The sequence below is a fragment of the Erpetoichthys calabaricus genome, chromosome 16 (genome assembly GCF_900747795.2).
Source record: "Erpetoichthys calabaricus chromosome 16, fErpCal1.3, whole genome shotgun sequence".
In the NCBI taxonomy this organism is placed as follows: domain Eukaryota; kingdom Metazoa; phylum Chordata; class Cladistia; order Polypteriformes; family Polypteridae; genus Erpetoichthys; species Erpetoichthys calabaricus.
Window position 1 is genome coordinate 10,700,961 of NC_041409.2, and position 22,361 is coordinate 10,723,321.

Consider the following 22,361-nt stretch of genomic DNA (forward strand, 5'->3'; position numbering starts at 1 on the left):
AAGTCTGATTAAATATTTGAATTCACCACAGACAATTCTGTAAGAGTCACATATATTGATTCATGTGACAAAGAAAAAGCCTCATTTTGTTACCTAGTAATATACAATACAATACAACTTATTTTTGTATAGCCCAAAATCACACAAGAAGTGCCGCAATGGGCTTTAACAGGTCCTGCCTCTTGACAGCCCACCAGCCTTAACTCTCTAAGAAGACAAGGAAAAACTCCCAAAAAAATGGACGAAACTTCAGGCAAGGCAGTTCAAAGAGAGACCCCTTACCAGGTAGGTTGGGTGTGCAATGGGTGTCAAAAAGAAGGGGGTCAATACAATACAATACACAATACACAGAACAGAACAAATCCTCAATACAGTATGAAATAAAATTTTACAAGTACGGACCAGAATTTAACAGTAGATGATATCTCATAATATGATTTATGAATATTAGGTGCTGTTTCTCTCAGTATGAAGCCTTCCCAATTTTTCATTAATTCTTTTGGCTTTGCACTTAGAAACCTACACATTTTCAGATTCATCTATATATTATGATCAAAGAAAGTATATGATATGATTTATCTGGAAGTTTACAAAGCTTTTGAAAATAACCACATGAGAGGTAAGTCATCTACACTAGAGGAATTCAGGGCACAGTATGTAGTGGGGTACAACATTGGTTTAAACACTGAGGACCAAAGGGTTATGGTGAGAGGAACCTTATCAGAATTAGACGATGTTAAAAGTTGTATCCCTTAAGCTCACTACTTTTTAATATATAAAATTAAAAAGGAATAAGAATATAAAAGTCAGGCTGGTTAATTTTGTAGATGGTACTAAACTGCTGTGAGGGATGGCCAGGATATCCACACCCTAGGAGGACAGGGGGAGCTTGCACAGGGCTTTGTCTCCTCCAGGATGCTAGCCAAACCACCCAACCCCCGGGGAAACAGCATGGACATCGATTCCCACGGGGTATCTTCGGAAATGGAGTTTGCTGACTCAGCCCTGTTGGGTTCCATGGGTGCCACCAGGGGGTGCTGAGGGGACTTGCGAGCCCTACTTTGTCAGGCTCCCACCTCACCGGAAATTGCTTCAGGGTTTTACATAAAAGGAACTGCCTGCAACAACTCCTGAAGCCAGAGTAGGAAGGAGGTGGACAAAGCTTGCTGGAGGAATGGAGGAGGCAGAAAGAGAAGACGAGATCTTCTGTGTACAGTAATCCCTCGCTATATCGCGCTTCGACTTTCGCGGATTTTATATGTAAGCATATTTAAATATATATCGCGGATTTTTTGCTGGTTCGTGGATTTCTGCGGACAATGGGTCTTTTAATTTCTGGTACGTTCTTCCTCAGTTGGTTTGCCCAGTTGATTTCATACAAGGGACGCTATTGGCAGATGGCTGAGAAGCTACCCAACCAGAGCGCGTATTACGTATGAAATAAAACTCCTCAAATATATTGTGAGCACGGGGGCTCTTCGCACCCCTAGAGGATACGGCCGCTCCTCAAAAAACGCTGAAAGATTACCTTCACATTGCTCTCTTCTTTGCTGGGCTTACATATGGCTGCTTTATCAAGCGATATGCTTCCTGCACGGTGCTTCGCATATTTAAAAGATCAAACAGCATATATTGATTTTTACTTTTCTTTCTCACTTTCTCTCTCTGACATTCTCTGCTCCTGACGGAGGGGGTGTGAGCAGAGGGGCTGTTCGCACTCCTAGATGATATGGACGCTCGTCTAAAAATGCTGAAAGATTACCTTCACGTTGCTCCCTTCTGTGCAGCTGCTTCGTGAAGCGACATGCTTCCTGCACGGTGCTTCGCATACTTAAAAGCTCGAAGGGCACGTATTGATTTTTGATTGTTTTTATCTCTCTCTCTCTCTCTGACATTCTCTGCTCCTGATGGAGGGGGTGTGAGCTGCTGCCTTCCTTGCAACCGCTTTGTGCGGCGGTGCTTTGCATACTTAAAAGCCAAACAGCCCTATTGATTTTTGACTGTTTGCTTTTTTCTCTCTCTCTCTGACGCACACTCCTTTGAAGAGGAAGATATGTTTGCATTCTTTTAATTGTGAGACGGAACTGTCATCTCTGTCTTGTCATGGAGTACAGTTTAAACTTTAGAGAGACAAATGTTTGTTTGCAGTGTTTGAATACAACTTCCTGTGTTTCTGTGCAAATCTGTGACCCAAGCATGACAATATAAAAATAACCATATAAACATATGGTTTCTACTTCGCGGATTTTCACCCTTCGCTGGGGGTTCTGGAATGCAACCCCCACAATCGATGAGGGATTATTGTATTGGTGACTGCACTGTGGGAAACTCTTCCTATAAGAGTTTCACACAAAATAACAGCGTTGTGTTTGTGAAGTTGTGTCCAAGCTTTGGTGTCAGGTTTTGGGGGAACAGCAGTACACCCTGGTGGCCACACTGTGTAGAAGCTGTTAAGAAGGCTAATAGGATTAAAACTTTCATAAAGTTGAAATCAATATTTTTCAACAGATAACTGCTGTTTGTGTTGTTTATTTGGTGTTGTGCTTGTCTTGTGTTTGTGTACTGTGCATGCATGCACTGATTATGTGTTTTGTTAGTTGGTTTCAAAACAATCACCATTAACTGACTGATATAAGTGTGGTGTTTTGGCTTGAAAAGAGCGACTAGGCTGAGTCTAGGACTCAGAGTTATGTGCAGTGAGGAGAGATTGAAAGCGTTGAACCTTTTCAGTTTAAACAACCAGAGATTAAGACACTTATTGTTATGAAAATAACATCATCACAACACCTTTCTCTATTTTCTGACTTCATCTGTATGGATGTGGTTTTTTGTGCTAGCTACATCAGCTGCTTTTTATTTGACATGGAAGCCAAATGTAATACTGAATCATCATTCCACACCTATTTAAGATGGTGGTGTGCTACATTTGGTATCCAAGCATTGGTTTCATTTTCAAAACAAGTAACATTCACTGGAGTTAGTCATGGGTGTGATAACCTCTAGTTTGATTTGCAGTTTCTTTTTAAAATTTCTCTTTCTGTTCAGAAAAGCCAAGCAAAATGACACCTTTTATTGGCTAACTAAAAAGATTACAATATGCAAGCTTTCGAGGCAACTCAGGCCCCTTCTTCACATATTTTTCCTATGTTTTCTAAAGCCTGTAGAATATCATTATTACTTAACTTGGTGGTTTTCTTTTGTTTTGGTATTATTTGTAAACGTTATATTTTCTTTGTACTGAGACGTCATGTTGTTTTTTTATGGGCTCCGCCACTTTTTGTGGTATGGTTAACCAGTATCATTCATTAATGACATGTCCTGAAAGTTGTGATGAGTCACATCACCACCACAACAATATAAATGCTGGTGTCATGCTGTTGCATATAGCCAAAACTGGGAATAACCTCTAAAAAAAGTATATGCACTTCTCCCTTTGAATTTGCAGTATTAGACATTCTAGATCCAGGCGAATTGTTTCGATTAAATGGTGAATCACATATGTGAGGACACCAAGTCATGTAGCTGAAGCAAAAATCTTGACAACCTTTAACAAGTATCTTGGATGATGTATTTGCTAAACAAACAAGCCTGGTGAACCAAATGGTCTCCTGTCGCTTGTCACATTTCCTATATTCTTATGTTCTGGCTGGTTGACATATTGACTTTGAGTTATGGTTTCATTTCTGTTTATTTGCATTGTTTGTATGACTACATTTTGTCTACATTTCATCTTCAAACTCAAATAAACGATTTTTGCCTTAGTGGCCTGAATTCTCATCCTGTGGAAGGGGGCAAGAAAAACAAAGAAGATTTAAGAAGTTTTGCACTACACCTTTGGACTACGAGCTTGGATGTTGACGTTTGTTTTTGTTATTACCCCTGTCTGTATTATGACTTCCAGTTTTGTATTCTCCCACCATTTCCTGGTACCATAACTCCTGCCTTGCACCCAAAGCCCCCACAGTAGGTTCGAGGCTCTGTAAATTCTAATGCCTTGAATCAGAAGCTTCAGTAAAGGATGGACAGATGGAGGCTATTTATAACTAACACACACGCTGATACAACTGCTATCCCGTTAGCTGCTTGTGTTGGCTGCACTTTAATTTGTGCCTCTGTTTTAACTGGCAGCTTCTTAAAGACAAAGGAAGCCATTAAAAGCTCAAATTCTGAACAAGCAAATGAGCTCAACAAGAATAAACGAGCTCTGATTCCCATTCACTAAAGGCCATGAGACCAATGAGCCTCTGCCTGAAGTTCACAGACGCATTAAACCAGCAAAGGTAGAGTCTGACAAGGTGTACAGAGAGGAAGAACGAGCTCTCTAGAAAAACAACATGTTGGGTTAACAGAAAGAATTGGATGGGATTTCAGTTAAAAATGAAAACATTCAGCCGCTGAAGTGCTCCATGACCCAAGTTTAAGACCTCTGGTAAGAACTGTCGCAAACTATTTTGTCAAACTGTGATACCATGTCAGCAGGGTTTAGTGACTGTTCCCATGAATGCACCAAAAACAAATCATACCAGTTCTAAGGTAGGTGTTTTCGCTTTTTTCTCTTTTTTTAAACTTCCAGTCCCACAAATACATGAATCACACATAACTCTATAAACCCAGCAAAATTTAAAATACAAAAATCCATCCATCATCCAGCCCGCTATATCCTAACTACAGGGTCACGGTGGTCTGCTGCAGCTAATCCCAGCCAACACAGGGCAGGAAACAAATCCTGAGCAGGGCGCCAGCCTACCACAGGGCACACACACCAAGCAAAATTTAGTATTGCCAATGCACCTAACCTGCATGTCTTTGGACTGTGGGAGGAAACTGGAGCAGACACAGGGAGAACATGCAAACTCCACGCAGGGAGGACCCAGGAAGTTAACCCAGGTCTCCTAACTGCGAGGCAGCAGCGCTACCACTGCGCCACCATGCAGCGCAAAATACAAAAATGAAATATATTATTGGAAACCCATATTTAAATATAAAAGCAGATGGTTACACACACAATTCATTTCAAACTCAAACACACCACTGAAGCTCTTCTCTAAAGTATCTTCTATATTCCTCAGTAAAGCTGAATGCCAACTTCCAATGTGGCTTAGCAGCAGTAACCCAGTAAGAAAGGACCAATTAGTTCACTGTGACCAGATGGCAGAGCAAAATCAGCAGCTCTGCTTTATGACATGGAAGTGGTGCCACACATCAGTGTCAAGGCACAGTCTGGCCTTGTTCTGATCACAACTGCTAGCCACCTACAAACTGTACCCATCATATACCAGAAGACCCACAAGGAAAATGGCACAGTCAAAAAGTATATTGTATGCTTTCTGTGAAGCGGGGAGATTTGGAAGCTCCTCAAATGTTCCCTTTTCCATATGAATTGCTGGATCCATATTTGTAATGGGCCTTCAAGTAATGTTTACTATGAAGAGGTATTATATCAAATTAATTAAATTAATTTAGTTTTTTAATATCATCATCAACAAAAATATTTCTTTTATAAAATAACAAACTATTAATAAAACAATAAGTATGTGAGTTTGCCCTTTTCAGCTATAACAACATTAACTGTATTTATTACAAAAGGAATTTTCTGACACACATTTATCCTCCTCCCTTAAAACCAACCTTTTAATCTGTTCATGTATTATAACCAATCTAGTCTATTCTGTAAAGTAAAATATAAACCTTTAAGATAGTCCATAAGCACATAATTCCTTAGCCCGCTTAGAACACTTCTAGGCCATCGGGCTGGACTCTTATTAGCCTCCGGTGGGGTGACAATCCATGACAGGGCCCATTCGCACACCCAGATTCGGCCATTTTATTCTTACACATCCACATAACGTGCAGGTCTTTGGAGGTGGAGAGGACAAGTGGACTATCTGGAGGACACCCACAGAGACACAGGAGAAGGTGAAAACAGCATACAGACAATGACCAGGAGCAGGATGTTGGATTTATGAGGCTTGTGCGCTAACTGCTCTTTCAGATAATGAGCGCCCCTTTGACATGGTCTACAAAGCACATGCAATCAGGAGTGCTGCAAAATGGCTAAGCAGATGTTAGATGAAGAACTGTTATTTTTATAAAGAGCTGTTCCCACCGTTTCCTACTCACTTTGACCTATAAAAATGGTTTGCACTAATGTTTCTTAAGAACGGGGCCAGTACAGTACAATGGCTACAATGCATAGTACTGCAATCTCACATGTATGTGTGTGGAGTGTGCATGTTCGCCCCGTGTCCACGAGGGGTTTTGCCCAGACTCCTCTGGTTTTCAATATTTAACTCAAAGATCTTGGTGTGTTAAGTTAACTGGTGATTGTAAAACTGCCCCTGTGTTGTGCTGAAGCTGTGAGGTCAGGTTCTGTTCTCAGCCATGGCCATGACTGACATTAAAAGCGTTCAAAAATGAAAGGATGGATATTTTGTAACAATGCATTCAATTGTTACTGCATTGATGACACTGCATCAACTGGTCATTTATTAAAAGATCCTCTGCCGAAATTAAGACCCCTCTGTATTTAACAGCCCATTTAAGCACCAACACATAATAGTTTAAGTGTCATCACCTGAATGCTTTTGATTTGATGGTCCTCATTATTTGTGTGTTTGTCTCTATTTATTCGTGGTCATAATAAATTAATGTTGAGCACTCGATATCAGCGCACTTAATACAGGCTGAGTAACGCGTCAGACATCAGGGATGAAGAGGACCACCTTATTATGTACAATGTTCCAGAGCTGCTCTAACCATTTATTTTTAACACATAAAGTGCTTACAGTTCCTTTACATAACTTAATAAGGGAAAACATTTGAAAAACCTTTTTTTTTTTTTTCTATGGCAATACTCTGCTAAATTACAAATTATTATTATTTGAACAATTTTTGCTGAAGTTAAAAAAATGACATCATTGAAGTAGTAGCCAAAATCTTAAAAGTTAATTTGGGAAAACACCCATCCCTCCATACCCTCTAATGTTTATCCAAACAAAATCAGCAGAAATATCTCCCAAAAATAATTTTTGCATTTTTCCTTTGTCCCATAAGCCACTGAGCAGGGTAGCGTTACTCTGAAGGCCTGTGGAAATGTGTGCAGTTCAGTGACCTCTCAGAAGTGCAAATTAATCATGTGCCATTTTTACAAAGACACAACATCTTAAACCAGTTTGTCAGTCCTCATGGCTCCTCATTGCCTATTGTTGGCTGCATCCGGCCAGGCGCTCTGGTTGTAATCCATCCTCTTTGTCCTGGACATGAACCGATTTATAATCCATTTCAATCTAAAGAAGAAACAGAAAAACAAGAAAGAGGTGAACAAAGCTGAAAAGTGCATCATTTCACTTGGCACTGCTGGAACAGCTGCATAGTTATTTGTTCGAATGCTTCATAGCACTGTAGTCCACGAGTCAAACCCTAGCCTGCTCTCCCTGTGTCTATGTGTGGTTTCTCAAAAATTAGGGTGAACCCCAACCTTAATTTGTGTTATTCTTTATAATTTGATGATTAAGAATGCTCTCTAATTACATTCCCTTTTAATTATTTGTTTTGAATGTACAGCATATTTATTCTTTATTTGAATTTCTTACTTATTCCTTTTTTTCTGCGTTTAAACATAAGCAGGTGATCATTATACCTATAGATGGGTTATACAGCAACTCTCTCATTTGTTCCCACATCCCAATTGCATGCAAGTTCTAAAGTGGCCTGGAATGAGTGTGTCATGAGATAGCCTGGCATCAAAACCATGACTAGTGACTGCTTTGTGCGAACTGCTGGCAAGTAACCAGACATTCACATCTACAAGCACCAAAAACAAGCAGGTTCTGAAAACAAAGGTGCACTAACACAAAACTGAAAAACCACAATGTTGGTGTGCCAACATTCTTTCTATTTTCTAAGTGGAATTCAGCTGATATTTTCCAGTTGACAAGTAATAAGTCATGCAAGCCAAATGAGGACATTTGAAGAATCTCATTGTAATCGGTGCCACATACAGCACCTCTGAAAAGGTGCATGCAGTGCTCTGTTTGTAGTCCAACTAGTTTCATAAAAGTGTTTCTGACATTATGTTCCCATTTTAACGGCATGTATCCATGACAAGTCAGAGCCTTTCCATTATAATGTGTAATGAGTGCTAGGTTACTGGGCTGCTGGCGATGAATGTGCCATGATCCTGCAATCTACATCCCCGTGCTACTAACATTTATCTATGATGAAACCTTCATTTATTAATTAGGTCATTGTTTTGTTGTTACGCAAATATTTTACAAAATTAAAGTCTAAAATTCAGTCCTACTGAAATGCTGCATGGGGCTTGAAGCAACCTGCAAATATCCCAAAGCTGAAGCTTGGTGTAAGCAGATATTCCACCTGAATTATATAACTGCTGCGGTGGGCTGGTGCCCTGCCCAGGGTTTGTTTCCTTCCTTGTGCCCTGTGTTGGCTGGGATTGGCTCCAGCAGACCCCCGTGACCCTGTAGTTAGGATATAGCGGGTTGGATAATGGATGGATGGATGGATTATATAACTGGGTCTTATTCAAAGAACATAAACCAAACATAAGCAAGCAGGGGTGCGCTAACATTTACCACTACAAGAAAATACATCTCCTGGGGCCTCATGTATAATGCTATTCATAGAACTCACACTATAACATGGCATAAGCACAAAAGCGGAAATGTTCGTACACACAAAAAATTTCAGATGCATAAACCTGTGCGAACACCAACTTCCATGTTCTTCAGCTACATAAATCCCGGGCAGTGTGAAAAGTAACGCACGTGCACGCGCCTGCTGTCCCGCCCCGTCTCCTCCCAGAATTACGCCTCTTTGAATATGCAAATCAATATAAATAGCCCTTAAGCTCAGCCTTCTTTGAAAAGACAATGGCAAAAGCATGGGGGAAAATAGAAGAATTTCAGCGAATACCAAGTGGAGGCAAAGAAAATGTAGTATTTATTGGTTTAAACAATGGTATAAACAACAAAAGGAAGTTGATCGAGTGACATAGAGTGTCGGAGAAACTCGAAAGCTCAAGTTCACAAAGTCGCAGAGAACCCGAAATTAAAAAGAAGTTGTCAGATATCAAAGTCACCGTGAAAAGGCGAGTTGTAGCCCACCGTCTGAGTGTCATATAAAAGCTTATTAGAATACAGAGAAAAGAAAAAAAAATAGGGACACAGTGAGAAAAAAATCTCAAAATGTCAACTTTAATTTAGAAATTTCCACTTCAATCACGTAGTTTATTTTGTCATTAAAGTAGAACATCATAAACTTCATCTTTAAATCGTTTAATTTACTAGTTTCTCAAATACCATTGTAACTAAAGTAGCACGTTAAATGCTTTGTTTTGTATGTGTTCTTCTATGTGCTCTCTGTGTGTGAATCACTACCTGCTTCTTAAACGGGCTTTCTCTTTCTCCGACAGGACACAGAATCCATTACATTCGTAATATTACAGCTCTCGGAATAATTTAAATACTAAGATGTATACTTGATATAATTTTCATGATGATAGGAATTAAAGCACATTATTAAACATGGGAACACGGTGGCGCAGTGATAGTGACGAGCAGGCACCTCGTCCACAGATTGTTCCTGCCCTCCCGCAAGATGCTTGCTGTGCCATGCGTGACCTTCGATGAAATAATTTATTGCAGCAATACTGTCTCTTTCAAATGTACTAACCTCCAATTCCTGTCCACACAATCAACTCTGTAATAGACGTTAAGCCATTTGTAAGCTTAGAACTCTGATTCTTCAAAACTTTTAAGGAACATTGAAATATCTTCATAGTACATGTTTAATTATTCTATCCATCTATCCTTCCAGTGTTGCTCCAATCCCAGCAAAAATACAGCGTGAGGCAGGAACAATCCCTGAACTAGCTAGCGCTGCGCCACTGTGTCCTCACATGTTTAATTATTAACAATATAGATTATTTAAATGACGTTAACATTTTATCTGTATAATGTAATAAACGTATTTTGCTTCATTTCTTCTTAAAAATGATATTGTCATCATATGTAAATACGTGCTTTATAAAGTGGCGCAGGTTGTGTAACACTATAACTGTATCGCAAGTTTACAGTGAGGTAATTCTACTTATAAGTACAAACAGTTCTACAAGGATCACATGATGGACTGATTGAGTACGTTTAGAGTTCTTGGGATGAAACTGTTTCTGAACCGCGAGGTCCGTACAGGAAAGGCTCTGAAGTATTTGCCATATGAGAGCAGTTCAAATAGACAGCATGACTGAGGCGTGTGCTTGATGCTGTATACCGGTAATCCTCTTTCTGATCAGCAGCTCCGAGTGGTGCAGTGAGAGTAATATGGAAAAAGATGATCCGCTGTGGCAACCCCTAATGGGAGCAGCTGAAAGAAGAAGAAGGTGCAGTGAGAGTAACAATGCTAAAGCAGCTATGGTATTTAGAATAATTTGGCCATTCTGTGGACCATTATATTGTTACAGGTTAATTACAATCAGATGCCTTGAACTAATGAACAATATGCAGTTAATTTCAGTATACAGTGATCCCTCGCTATATTGCGCTTCGCCTTTCGCGGCTTCACTCCATCGCGGATTTTATATGTAAGCATATTTAAATATATATCGCGGATTTTTTGCTGGTTCGCGGATTTCGCCGGACAATGGGTCTTTTAATTGCTTCCTCAGTTGGTTTGCCCAGTTGATTTCATACAAGGGACGCTATTGGCAGATGGCTGAGGAGCTAGATTGCTTACTTTTCTCTATCTCTCTCTTGCGCAGACTTTCTCTGATCCTGACGTATGGGGATTGAGCAGGGGGGCTGTTCGCACACCTAGACGATACGGACGCTCGTCTAAAAATACTGAAAGATTATCTTCACGTTGCTATCTTTTGTGCAGCTGCTTCCTGAAACGGGTGCTTCGCATACTTAAAAGCTCGAAGGGCACGTATTGATTTTTGACTGAAAAACAAACTCTGTCTCTCTCTCTCTCTCTCTCTCTCTCTCTCTCTCTCTCCCTGCTCCTGACGGAGGGGGTGTGAGCTGCCACGTTCAACAGCTTTGTGCCGCGGTGCTTCGCATACTTAAAACCCAAACAGCCCTATTGATTTGCTTGCTAGAGATTGTTTTCTCTATCTATGTGACATTCTGTGCTCCTGACATGCACTCCTTTGAAGAGGAAGATATGTTTGCATTCTTTTAATTGTGAGACGGAACTGTCATCTCTGTCTTGTCATGGAGCACAGTTTAAACTTTTGAAAAAGAGACAAATGTTTGTTTGCAGTGTTTGAATAACGTTCCTGTCTCTCTACAACCTCCTGTGTTTCTGCGCAAATCTGTGACCCAAGCATGACAATCTAAAAATAACCATATAAACATATGGTTTCTACTTCGCGGATTTTCTTATTTCGCGGGTGGCTCTGGAACGCAACCCCCACGATGGAGGAGGGATTACTGTATTTGATAAAGCCGGTGTTGTGGATGTAAAAAAGAAAGGGAAACCACCCGGGAACAGCAGCACTGCTCTGACGCTGGGTGCCCCCAGTTTGCAAAACCGAGTGGAGAACTTGCGTATGCCAGGGTTGGAGCTATCGTGAAAATGGGCGTGGCTTTACGCCAAAGTTAGGTTTTATACATCACGATTTGAATGTGGAAACAGGCTTACGCAACATTTTTGTGTGTACGCACCGTTTATACATGAGGCCCCTGGTGATTTTTGTTAAATAAATGGCTGAAAATTGCTCACATCTCTGTATTGTTAGATTCAGTCACCTAAATATATTTATAGTATTAAGATAAGGATACAACCGTTGCATTTTAACATATGTTAAAGCATGTATATTGTCAATAAATAATACTGTGTATTGTCTAAATAAATGATCGCTGTGAGGAAGTGTTACAAATGAATCCAAGGATGGACGTCCTTATTATATCAAGCCTACTACGTGAACTGCTTAGTGCAGAGTGATGAGACAGTCGAGTCTAACAAAGCAGCAAACTTAAGTAAGTTAGGGTCATTTGCATAACACAGACAAGACGCATTTCAGTTTACACCAATCAACACACAGATAAATGGTATAATCTTCTAACACACCTATCTCTTAGTATCATCTAAAGGTCCCAAAAAGTTAAACAGATTAAAAGTATTTGGCAAATTTCTAATTCATTGACAAGGACTTCTTATATATAAATTCTTATAGAGAACAGAATAAAAGCTTATAATGTTATGTGATCTCATCTCTTCAGTGATGTGTCGAGTATAAATGGTTCAGAATGTCTTAGTTAGACAGGCAGGCACAATTTCAAGCACTTTGCAGATTCATATAATGAGGTTTTCACTTACAATATTCATCCTTTAATCTATTTCAATTGTAGACTGAAGGCCGGACACAAGATGTAGATAGCACCAGGGGTTCACTACAGCTACTAGAACTCTAAAAACAGCACTAAGAGTAAAAAGTTCTTTAATGTTCTGCTATTAAATCCTGGGAATCTAAATCTTCAGCTTGACTACAATGTTTGAAACCTTTCAAACACATGATAGCTGCATCTGATGGAGCAGCACTGGTATCCATTTATTTTGCTGCTAGCTGTGCTACCCATCTAGCATGTTGACCTCAGTGCTATCGTTTGCAGTGTTGTGTGTCCATCTGTAATACACCATTTGGTGCAGGATTCGTAAAAGCAGTGATAATGTTTGTGATGCACCATCTGTTTAATAGCAGAAATATAGTAGCCGACAGACACACAGGCACCTCTCCTTTTACTAAACTTTAAATAACATTTATTTAATTTTTCTGGGAGCTAACAAACAGTTCTAGCCCTATCAAGTCCAATCAATTGATGCTTTTAATATGAATCCCAGCTGCCATTTTCATCCCATTCCAATCCTCTCCTTATGCTTCAGCTCTATACAATTCATTTCTTGTTTCACTTTATTTTATAATCCTGTTTCATTATAGCTCCCTGCTGAAGTGACCCACGCTTCGTGTTCAACAGTGTTTTTATATCTTTTGGTAGTCCATGGCTTATGGTTATATATACAGTGGTGTGAAAAACTATTTGCCCCCTTCCTGATTTCTTATTCTTTTGCATGTTTGTCACACAAAATGTTTCTGATCATCAAACACATTTAACCATTAGTCAAATATAACACAAGTAAACACAAAATGCAGTTTGTAAATGGTGTTTTTTATTATTTAGGGAGAAAAAAAAATCCAAACCTACATGGCCCTGTGTGAAAAAGTAATTGCCCCCTGAACCTAATAACTGGTTGGGCCACCCTTAGCAGCAATAACTGCAATCAAGCGTTTGCGATAACTTGCAATGAGTCTATTACAGCGCTCTGGAGGAATTTTGGCCCACTCATCTTTGCAAAATTGTTGTAATTCAGCTTTATTTGAGGGTTTTCTAGCATGAACCGCCTTTTTAAGGTCATGCCATAGCATCTCAATTGGATTCAGGTCAGGACTTTGACTAGGCCACTCCAAAGTCTTCATTTTGTTTTTCTTCAGCCATTCAGAGGTGGATTTGCTGGTGTGTTTTGGGTCATTGTCCTGTTGCAGCACCCAAGATCGCTTCAGCTTGAGTTGACGAACAGATGGCCGGACATTCTCTTTCAGGATTTTTTGGTAGACAGTAGAATTCATGGTTCCATCTATCACAGCAAGCCTTCCAGGTCCTGAAGCAGCAAAACAACCCCAGACCATCACACTACCACCACCATATTTTACTGTTGGTATGATGTTCTTTTTCTGAAATGCTGTGTTCCTTTTACGCCAGATGTAACGGGACATTTGCCTTCCAAAAAGTTCAACTTTTGTCTCATCAGTCCACAAGGTATTTTCCAAAAAGTCTTGGCAATCATTGAGATGTTTCTTAGCAAAATTGAGACGAGCCCTAATGTTCTTTTTGCTTAACAGTGGTTTGCGTCTTGGAAATCTGCCATGCAGGCCGTTTTTGCCCAGTCTCTTTCTTATGGTGGAGTCGTGAACACTGACCTTAATTGAGGCAAGTGAGGCCTGCAGTTCTTTAGACGTTGTCCTGGGGTCTTTTGTGACCTCTCAGATGAGTCGTCTCTGCGCTCTTGGGGTAATTTTGGTCGGCCGGCCACTCCTGGGAAGGTTCACCACTGTTCCATGTTTTTGCCATTTGTGGATAATGGCTCTCACTGTGGTTCGCTGGAGTCCCAAAGCTTTAGAAATGGCTTTATAACCTTTACCAGACTGATAGATCTCAATGACTTCTGTTCTCATTTGTTCCTGAATTTCTTTGGATCTTGGCATGATGTCTAGCTTTTGAGGTGCTTTTGGTCTACTTCTCTGTGTCAGGCAGCTCCTATTTAAGTGATTTCTTGATTGAAACAGGTGTGGCAGTAATCAGGCCTGGGGGTGGCTACGGAAATTGAACTCAGGTGTGATACACCACAGTTAGGTTATTTTTTAACAAGGGGGCAATTACTTTTTCACACAGGGCCATGTAGGTTTGGATTTTTTTTCTCCCTAAATAATAAAAACCATCATTTAAAAACTGCATTTTGTGTTTACTTGTGTTATATTTGACTAATGGTTAAATGTGTTTGATGATCAGAAACATTTTGTGTGACAAACATGCAAAAGAATAAGAAATCAGGAAGGGGGCAAATAGTTTTTCACACCACTGTATAGTGATGGACACCACACATGTCTCGTTTGGAAAAGGATTTGATATCTTACCTGGCCAGGAGGCCAGTGGCATGGATGGACAGGGGTAGACAACTTGGCAAGGCTATGGCCTCCCCCAACACAATAGATGGCAGCATTTCTGGGTGACATTTATAGTACAGACTCCAGGAAGGCACTCTGGGAACTGGAGTTCAATAGAACAACCTTGTCATGTCCCATGGGTGCCACCAGGGGCTGCTGCAGTAACACATGATCCCTATTCTCTGCAACTTCTGATTGACTTCTGATTGTACTCCTGGGTCTGAGAGAAAAGGAACCACCCTGCCACATACAGACGAACTGGAGTCAGGAGAAAGGCATCCCATCAGCCAGGTGTGGAGGAGAGGAAGGAAAGAAAGACAAAACAATTGTGAAGGATTTATTTGTTAATAAATGATTTATTTGAACCAGGTGGTGTCTGAGGTCCGGGAGGCTGCAGTGCTTCCTAATGGTTACAATATATACAGTGTATTTATGTATATATTTATAATATATATTTAATATCCTGTGGTGGGTTGGCACCCTGCCCAGGATTGGTTCCCTGCCTTGTGCCCTGTGTTGGCTGGGATTGGCTCCAGCAGACCCCCGTGACCCTGTGTTCGGATTCAGCGGGTTGGAAAATGGATGGATGGATGGATTTAATATCTACTCTATATATATAAAATCCTAAACCTAAAAGTGACGTTTTTATGTCACGTTTCTTGTCACGCTTTGAATCTGGCTTATTTTAAAACCTACATATATATGTTTGGTATCATTCTTTTATTATAAATACTCATCGAGCATAGTGGACCTCAGTTTAACGGGAGTACTCCAATAGGTAAGAGAGTAAATATGTTATTCTCATTTCATGATTTTTACTCCGTTAAATAATAATTAATTTTTCTTTTACATGTTTATAGAATTTTGTGATTTTTGACTCGAATAAATACTTTTTCTTTTGTACATTTACAGATTTTACTAATATTCTGGCCGCAACTGGGTGTTGGACACCAAAGGTGCCAGGGGGGCTTGCCCCCTAGTGTATTATATTTATAATATATATTTAATCATTTGTCTCTGATGATGACACCTTATAGGTTGTCGAAAGCTTAGGAATAAAAAACTGTTATAACCTTTGCTTCTCTCTCTCTATTTTATATATATATATATATATATATATATATATATATATATATATATATATATATATATATATATATACAGTATATATTGCATAGTTTACTGTCAAATAATGCAAAGAGTACGCGACACGTGTTTCACCCTTATTTGGGCTCATCAGGCGTACACACTCACTGCACCCCTCTCAGGGATCGAACCTCAGACGTCAGCGTCAGAAGCGAAGCCTCTTTACGCTGCGCCACGGCGTGTGGTTCGTTTATTTGACAGCCTGGAGATCAGCGTAATTACATTCATAGCATTTGTAGTCTGAATCACAATCTGATTGTATGGGTGGTTACCTACCAGGTAACACTTGTGACCAACCACAAGCATTACCTGGTAGGTAACCACCCATACAATCAGATTGTGATTTACACTATGAATACTATGAAAATATATATATATATATATACAGTATATGTATATATATATATATATATATATATATATATATGTATATGTATATAGACATATACAGTACATACACACACACACATAAATATACAGTATATATGTGTGTGTATGTATATGTCTATATACATATAAATATATTTCTCACACATTGTATATGTTTTTTTTACATACACATTTAGGATATGAATCAAAGATCTAAGTCAGGATACGTGTGGGGTTTCGTATGTAACCAGGGCTAAATCAAGCAGATGCTAAACAATGTCAAGGAAAAGAAAAATAATTCATAGCCAGAATAAACTAATAAGAATGGTCACAAAAGGTTTTAAAGAGGAATCTGAAATCTCAGATGATCAGGGTGTACACACGCTGACCTTAATGCAGTTACACTGATGACATCACGTCCCACACTCTTCTTGCCTGGTATCTGCATAGAAGCTGTCTACAAAATTTGGCGGCACCCATAAAAAAACAATACAGCCCCAGGAGGGAATATAATTCATTTTTGTTAAAAAGACTAAAATAAAAAAAAGTATAAAAAATGAATTTCTTTGTCTTCAATACCCTAAAAATAATGTTCATAGAAATGTAAAAGACCAAAGAACAGACAGAAAAAAATCAATTTGCCAGCCATATCATGACAAATACAATTCACAGTGACTGGATCCCCAGCCTACCCAGGCCACATCAGGTAGAAGGCTGGAACTGATCAGCCCTGAGCAGATCATAACAATGTATCAGTACAAAACCTTACGATATTATCATTTATTACATGATAGCATCAGAAATGTATATTAGTAAAGACTCCCCACCTCCTCAAACATCATCTATGGCTGTGACTTTGTAGTTCTTTATCCCGTCCCAGTGGATTACACATACAAGTTCAAAATCAAATACAGCAAGAGAAAACAATGCTGCAAATAATTTATATTACATTTACATCTGTTCACTACCAGATGCTTTTCTCCAAAGCGACTTACAAAAGAGGTCAACTATAATTGAGTAACATCAGCCTGGAGACTGTATTGAAACAAGTGCCATAGAACAAGCATGAACGATTGATGTTGAATGAATAGTGTGTCTAACAATGAATGCTGCTAGATTACTGGGCGACCTGGTGACATTTTCTCAGTGACTACTGTATAATTAAACAATATTGATGCCAATGGTGACAGCGCTATTGTCTTACGCTTGAATCACTTGGTAAATTGTCATTCTTTCCACTCCAGTTTATGTTATAATCTTGTATTGAATTTTATTGCACTCTGCTTTGCTTTTTAAAGCACTTTGTCAATCAGTTAAACTCTGTTTTATACTGACCATTAACATAACACACATCAGAGGGTGACTTGGAAAGCAAGAACAAAAATCAAAGTCAAATTATAACATCATACAAGGAAATCAAAATAAAATACACATTAGCAGGAGCCTACAAAAAGAAAAATAATCTGACTGCACATAAGAAACGATGAGCAGTTAAATGGAGCTGGAGGTGTTCATGCGAATGAAAGGGGTCACTGAGAAAATCCAGTCAGTCTAATACTGCAGCGGATAACAAGTGGATTTTCAGGTGTACATTCTAGAATGAGAGCGAGAGACACAAGGATTAATGACGGGCTGTAAGTAGACAAACCAGATGATGACTCTATTTGTCTTAGTTGGGAATATAGTAGCAGCATTTAATCCATCAATACCATATGAAGAAAGACAACTATAGTAACCCATCCCCATAAAGACATGTTTAAATATAATTGTAAAAAAATACTGGGAGATGAGAACAAGGATGGGGCATGGCCAAGAAATGCAAGGGTTAGAATTGTGTGATCAGATGTAACTGGGTCTAAAAGAGCAAAAAGAGAAGGCGATACATGAGAGTCAAAAGCAAAGCGAGGTCGAAACCATAAAGCGAAATTCTAGGACTACTTGAGAATAAACTAATTAACCCTAATAATTTGCAAGGTTCCTTTATCCACCCAAGGATAACATGTAGTGCAATCCCTGCCATTTTTATATAACCATTTCCATGATGTCAACAGCGAGACTCACTGGGTCACTTGACACACCGGAAGAAGTACCGTATATACTTGCGCATAAGTCGGGTCTTGAAACTTGAAAAATCGATCATAACATCACACCTCGACTTATACGCCCGTTCAAAAATGTGACGCTTAAAATTTTTTTTCTTACATCTTCTTGCCTCCTCCAATCTCACATCAGTTTCTCAGACACATTGAACTTTGTTGCAGCAGTGCAGTTACCAATTTCTTTCGCCACTTCAACGACTTTTAATTTAAAACCAGCTTCATATTTTCTTCTGATCGAACACTCCATCATAGATAAGAGATGCTCTTACGATAAAAGTGTATGAGGGGATGAGATACAAAAAACACAAAACAGTGCAAATGTCACTTCGGAATAGTTTGGGTATTACCATGTGGTCACGTAGGCACAATACACAGGAAAAAAAAGGCCGTGTGCCCCGTGGTTACTCTCTCAGGTGGGCATTAGCATATCATGATCTCTTGGACCAATAGCGTGAGTTTTCCGCCTTTGACTTATACATCCGACATTACAAACTACCAGAAATAAAACGGTAAAATCAAGTCCCAACTTCTCCGCAGGAGAACTTAAACGCAAGTATATACAGTAATGTAAATAAATAAAGACATTAACAACTGTCAGCTTTATAAATTATGTTCCAAACATCAAATAAACTTAAAAATTAGAATTCTACCCAGTCAAAATATTAAAATATGCAGAATAACACAACTAAAAATGTCTAATACTATACCAACTGAGAGGCAATGATAATAATTACTGCATGAAAGGTGCTTTCTAAAATATACTTTGGTTGATTTTTTTTTTTCTGGTGGCACTGTCAAGAAAGCAAGACACCCTGGTGCAGAAGCAAAATCTCAGCCTACAAACCAGTTTGGGTCAGCGACTGACCAGCAACAACAACAACATTTATTTCTATAGCACATTTTCATACAAACAATGTACCTCGAAGTGCTTTACATGATGAAGAAAGAGAAAAAAGACAAAATAAATAAGAATTAAAATAAGAGAACACTAATTAACATAGAATAAAAGTAAAGTCCGATGGCCAGGGGGGAGAGAAAAAACAAAAAAAACTCCAGACGGCTGGAGAAAAAAATAAAATCTGCAGGGGTTCTGAGACCACGAGACCACCCAGACCCCTCTAGGCATTCTACCTAACATAAATGACCTCAATCAGTCCTCATTGTATTCAGGGTTCTCATGGAAGAACTTGATGAAGGCGGTCGTGTGGACTTCTAGCCTTTAATCCATCAATGTAAGGACATCACGGTGCTTTGATAAGGTGGTGGTGGTGCAGGTCGCCACCACAGATAACCAGAAAAAGAACAGAAGAGAAAGTAGCAACACTTAAGACCTAAGAAACAAACTACTAACGGTGTAGTTAGATCATCTAACAATTAAAAAAGAAACAAAAGCTGATCATTGAGAAGACCCTCTTAAAGAACAGAGGAAGTCTGCAGAACCACAGGGATAAGTACTCTCCTTTTTTGGGCTGAAGGGTAAGTGAACTTTTGAACTATTATATGTCATAAATGAAGCTCTTTGCTTTGAGGTATTTGATTAAATGCTGAAAACATGTATGGTCATAAAGTAAGTATATAGGAAGCAAGATTGCAAGATGCTGAAAAATTAGTTCACGCTTCTGTTTTCAGTCGGCTACATTACTGTAACGCACTCTTCTCAGGACTACCAAAAAAAAGACATCAATCGTTTGCAACGAGTGCAGAATGCGGCTGCTAGAATCTTAACTCGGAAAAGAAAATCTGAGCACATCACCCCAGCTTTGATGTCACTACACTGGTTACCTGTGTCATTTAGAATTGACTTTAAAATACTGCTTTTGGTTTACAAAGCCTTAAATAATCTGCTCCATCATATATTTTGGAATGTGTTACACCTTACACTCCAAATCGTAACCTTAGATCTTCAAATGAGTGTCTGCTTAGAATTCCAAGAACTAAACTTAAAAGAAGTGGTGAGGCGACCTTCTGCTGTTATGCACCTAAAATCTGGAAAAGCTTGTCAATAGGAATTCACCAGGCTAATACAGTGGAGCACTTTAAAACACTGCTAAAAACACATTATTTTAACATGGCTTTCTCATAGCTTCATCTTAGTTAAATCCTGATGCTCTGTATATTCAATTAATTATGATTACTATTCATGGTGGCTCCAAAATCCTTACTAACCCCTACTTTCTCTTCTGTTCTTTTTCTGGTTATCTGTGGTGGCGATCTGCGCCCCCACCACCTGATCAAAGCACCGTGATGTCCTTACATTGATGGATTAAAGGCCAGAAGTCCACACAACAGTCATCATCAAGTTCTTCCATGAGAACCCTGAATACAATGAGGACTGATTGAGGTCATTTATGTTAGGTAGAATGTCTAGAGTGGGCCGGGTGGTCTTGTGGCCTCAGAACCCCTGCAGGTTTTATTTTTTTCTCCAGTCGTCTGGAGTATTTTTTTGTTTTTTCTGCCCTCCCTGGACATCGGACCTTACTTTTATTCTATGTTAATTAGTGTTCCCTAATTTTAATTCCTATTTATTTTGTCTTTTTTCTCTTTCTTCATCATGTAAAGCACTTTGACCTACATCGTATGAAAATGTGCTATAGAAATAAATGTTGTTGTTGTTGTTGAGGCTTTTGGCAACTTATCACTAAAATTAGGATATGAAATAAAGGAACACAACTAAAAAGGGTTAATCATATAAGGAGGTGTACTTTTTAGAGAAGTCTGGTCAAGAAATAGCTACGGATGAAGGAGACTTTTTGTGTTACATAATACTAAGATTATAATATTAGTCGGTAGGTAGGTGGAAAGCATGTACTGATAACAGCGTGTTACCGCACCCACCACATGACAAACCACCCAGATTGAGACCTGAGTGTTAAGATTAAAAAGTTAAGAAAAAAGGGGAAGATGATTCCGGAATCTCCTCAGAACAGAATGCACTTTTGAGGCCAAAGGTAGTTATATATGTTGGAGTAAAGTGGTGCTGAAGATACAATTTCAAAGAGGCAGCTTGGATTGGATTTTTATTTTTAGAGCATTCCTTCCTGAATTCAGATGAGAGGTGCAGAATCTGCCGAGTTGTTGTGAGGCTTTCTTCACGACTCTAATGCCACTTATATTTTCACAGAGGCTCTTAGCTAAGTAGATAATAAGTTGGTTTATCTTATATTTCATGTTACTATCAATACAGTCATATGAAAAAGTTTGGGAACCCCTCTCAGCCTGCAAAATAATTTACTTTCAACAAAAAAGATAACAGTGGTATGTCTTTCATTTCCTAGTAACATCTGAGTACTGCGGTGTTTTCCGAACAAAGATTTTTCGTGAAGCAGTATTTAGTTATATGAAATTAAATCAAATGTGAAAAACTGGCTGTGCAAAAAATGTGGGTCCCCTTGTCATTTGCTGATTTGAATGCCTGTCACTGCTCAATACTGATTACTTACAACACCAAATTGGTTGGATGAGCTCGTTAAGCCTTGAACTTCATAGACAGGTGTGTCCAATCATGAGATATAAAGGTATTTAAGGTGGTCAAGTGCAAGATGTGCTTCCCTTTGACTCTCCTCTGAAGAGTGACAGCATGGGATCCTCAAAGCAACTCTCAAAAGATCTGGAAACAAAGATTGTTCAGTCTCATGGTTTAGGGGAAGGCTACAAAAAGCTGTCTCAGAGGTTTAAACTGTCAGTTTCAACTGTAAGGAATGTCATCAGGAAATGTAAGGCCACAGGCACAGTTGCTGTTAAACCCAGCAGGTCTGGCAGGCCAAGAAAAATACAGGAGCGGTATATATGCAGGATTGTGAGAATGGTTACAGACAACCCACAGATCACCTCCAAAGACCTGCAAGAACATCTTCCTGCAGATGGTGTATCTGTACATCGTTCTACAATTCAGCGCTATTTGCACAAAGAACATCTGTATGGCAGGGTGATGAGAAAGAAGCCCTTTCTGCACTCACGCCACAAACAGAGTCGCTTGTTGTATGCAAATGCTCATTTAGACAAGCCAG

At 39.2% G+C, this 22,361-nt stretch overlaps 1 protein-coding gene across 4 annotated transcripts in view; it reads right to left on the reverse strand.

Annotated features, from left to right (window-relative positions):
* Positions 1-6,723: 6,723 nt before the first annotated feature.
* ston2 (stonin 2) overlaps positions 6,724-22,361 on the reverse strand; it is a 311,201-nt gene continuing 295,563 nt past the window's right edge. For 3 of the 4 annotated variants that reach the window (XM_028821758.2, XM_028821759.2, XM_028821761.2), the window contains one exon: positions 6,724-7,286. In XM_028821758.2, the coding sequence (XP_028677591.1) occupies positions 7,200-7,286 (87 nt within the window). In that variant the 3' untranslated portion in view covers positions 6,724-7,199. The remainder of the gene's footprint in view (positions 7,287-22,361) is intronic. The other variant, XM_051920158.1, reaches the window with a different exon arrangement.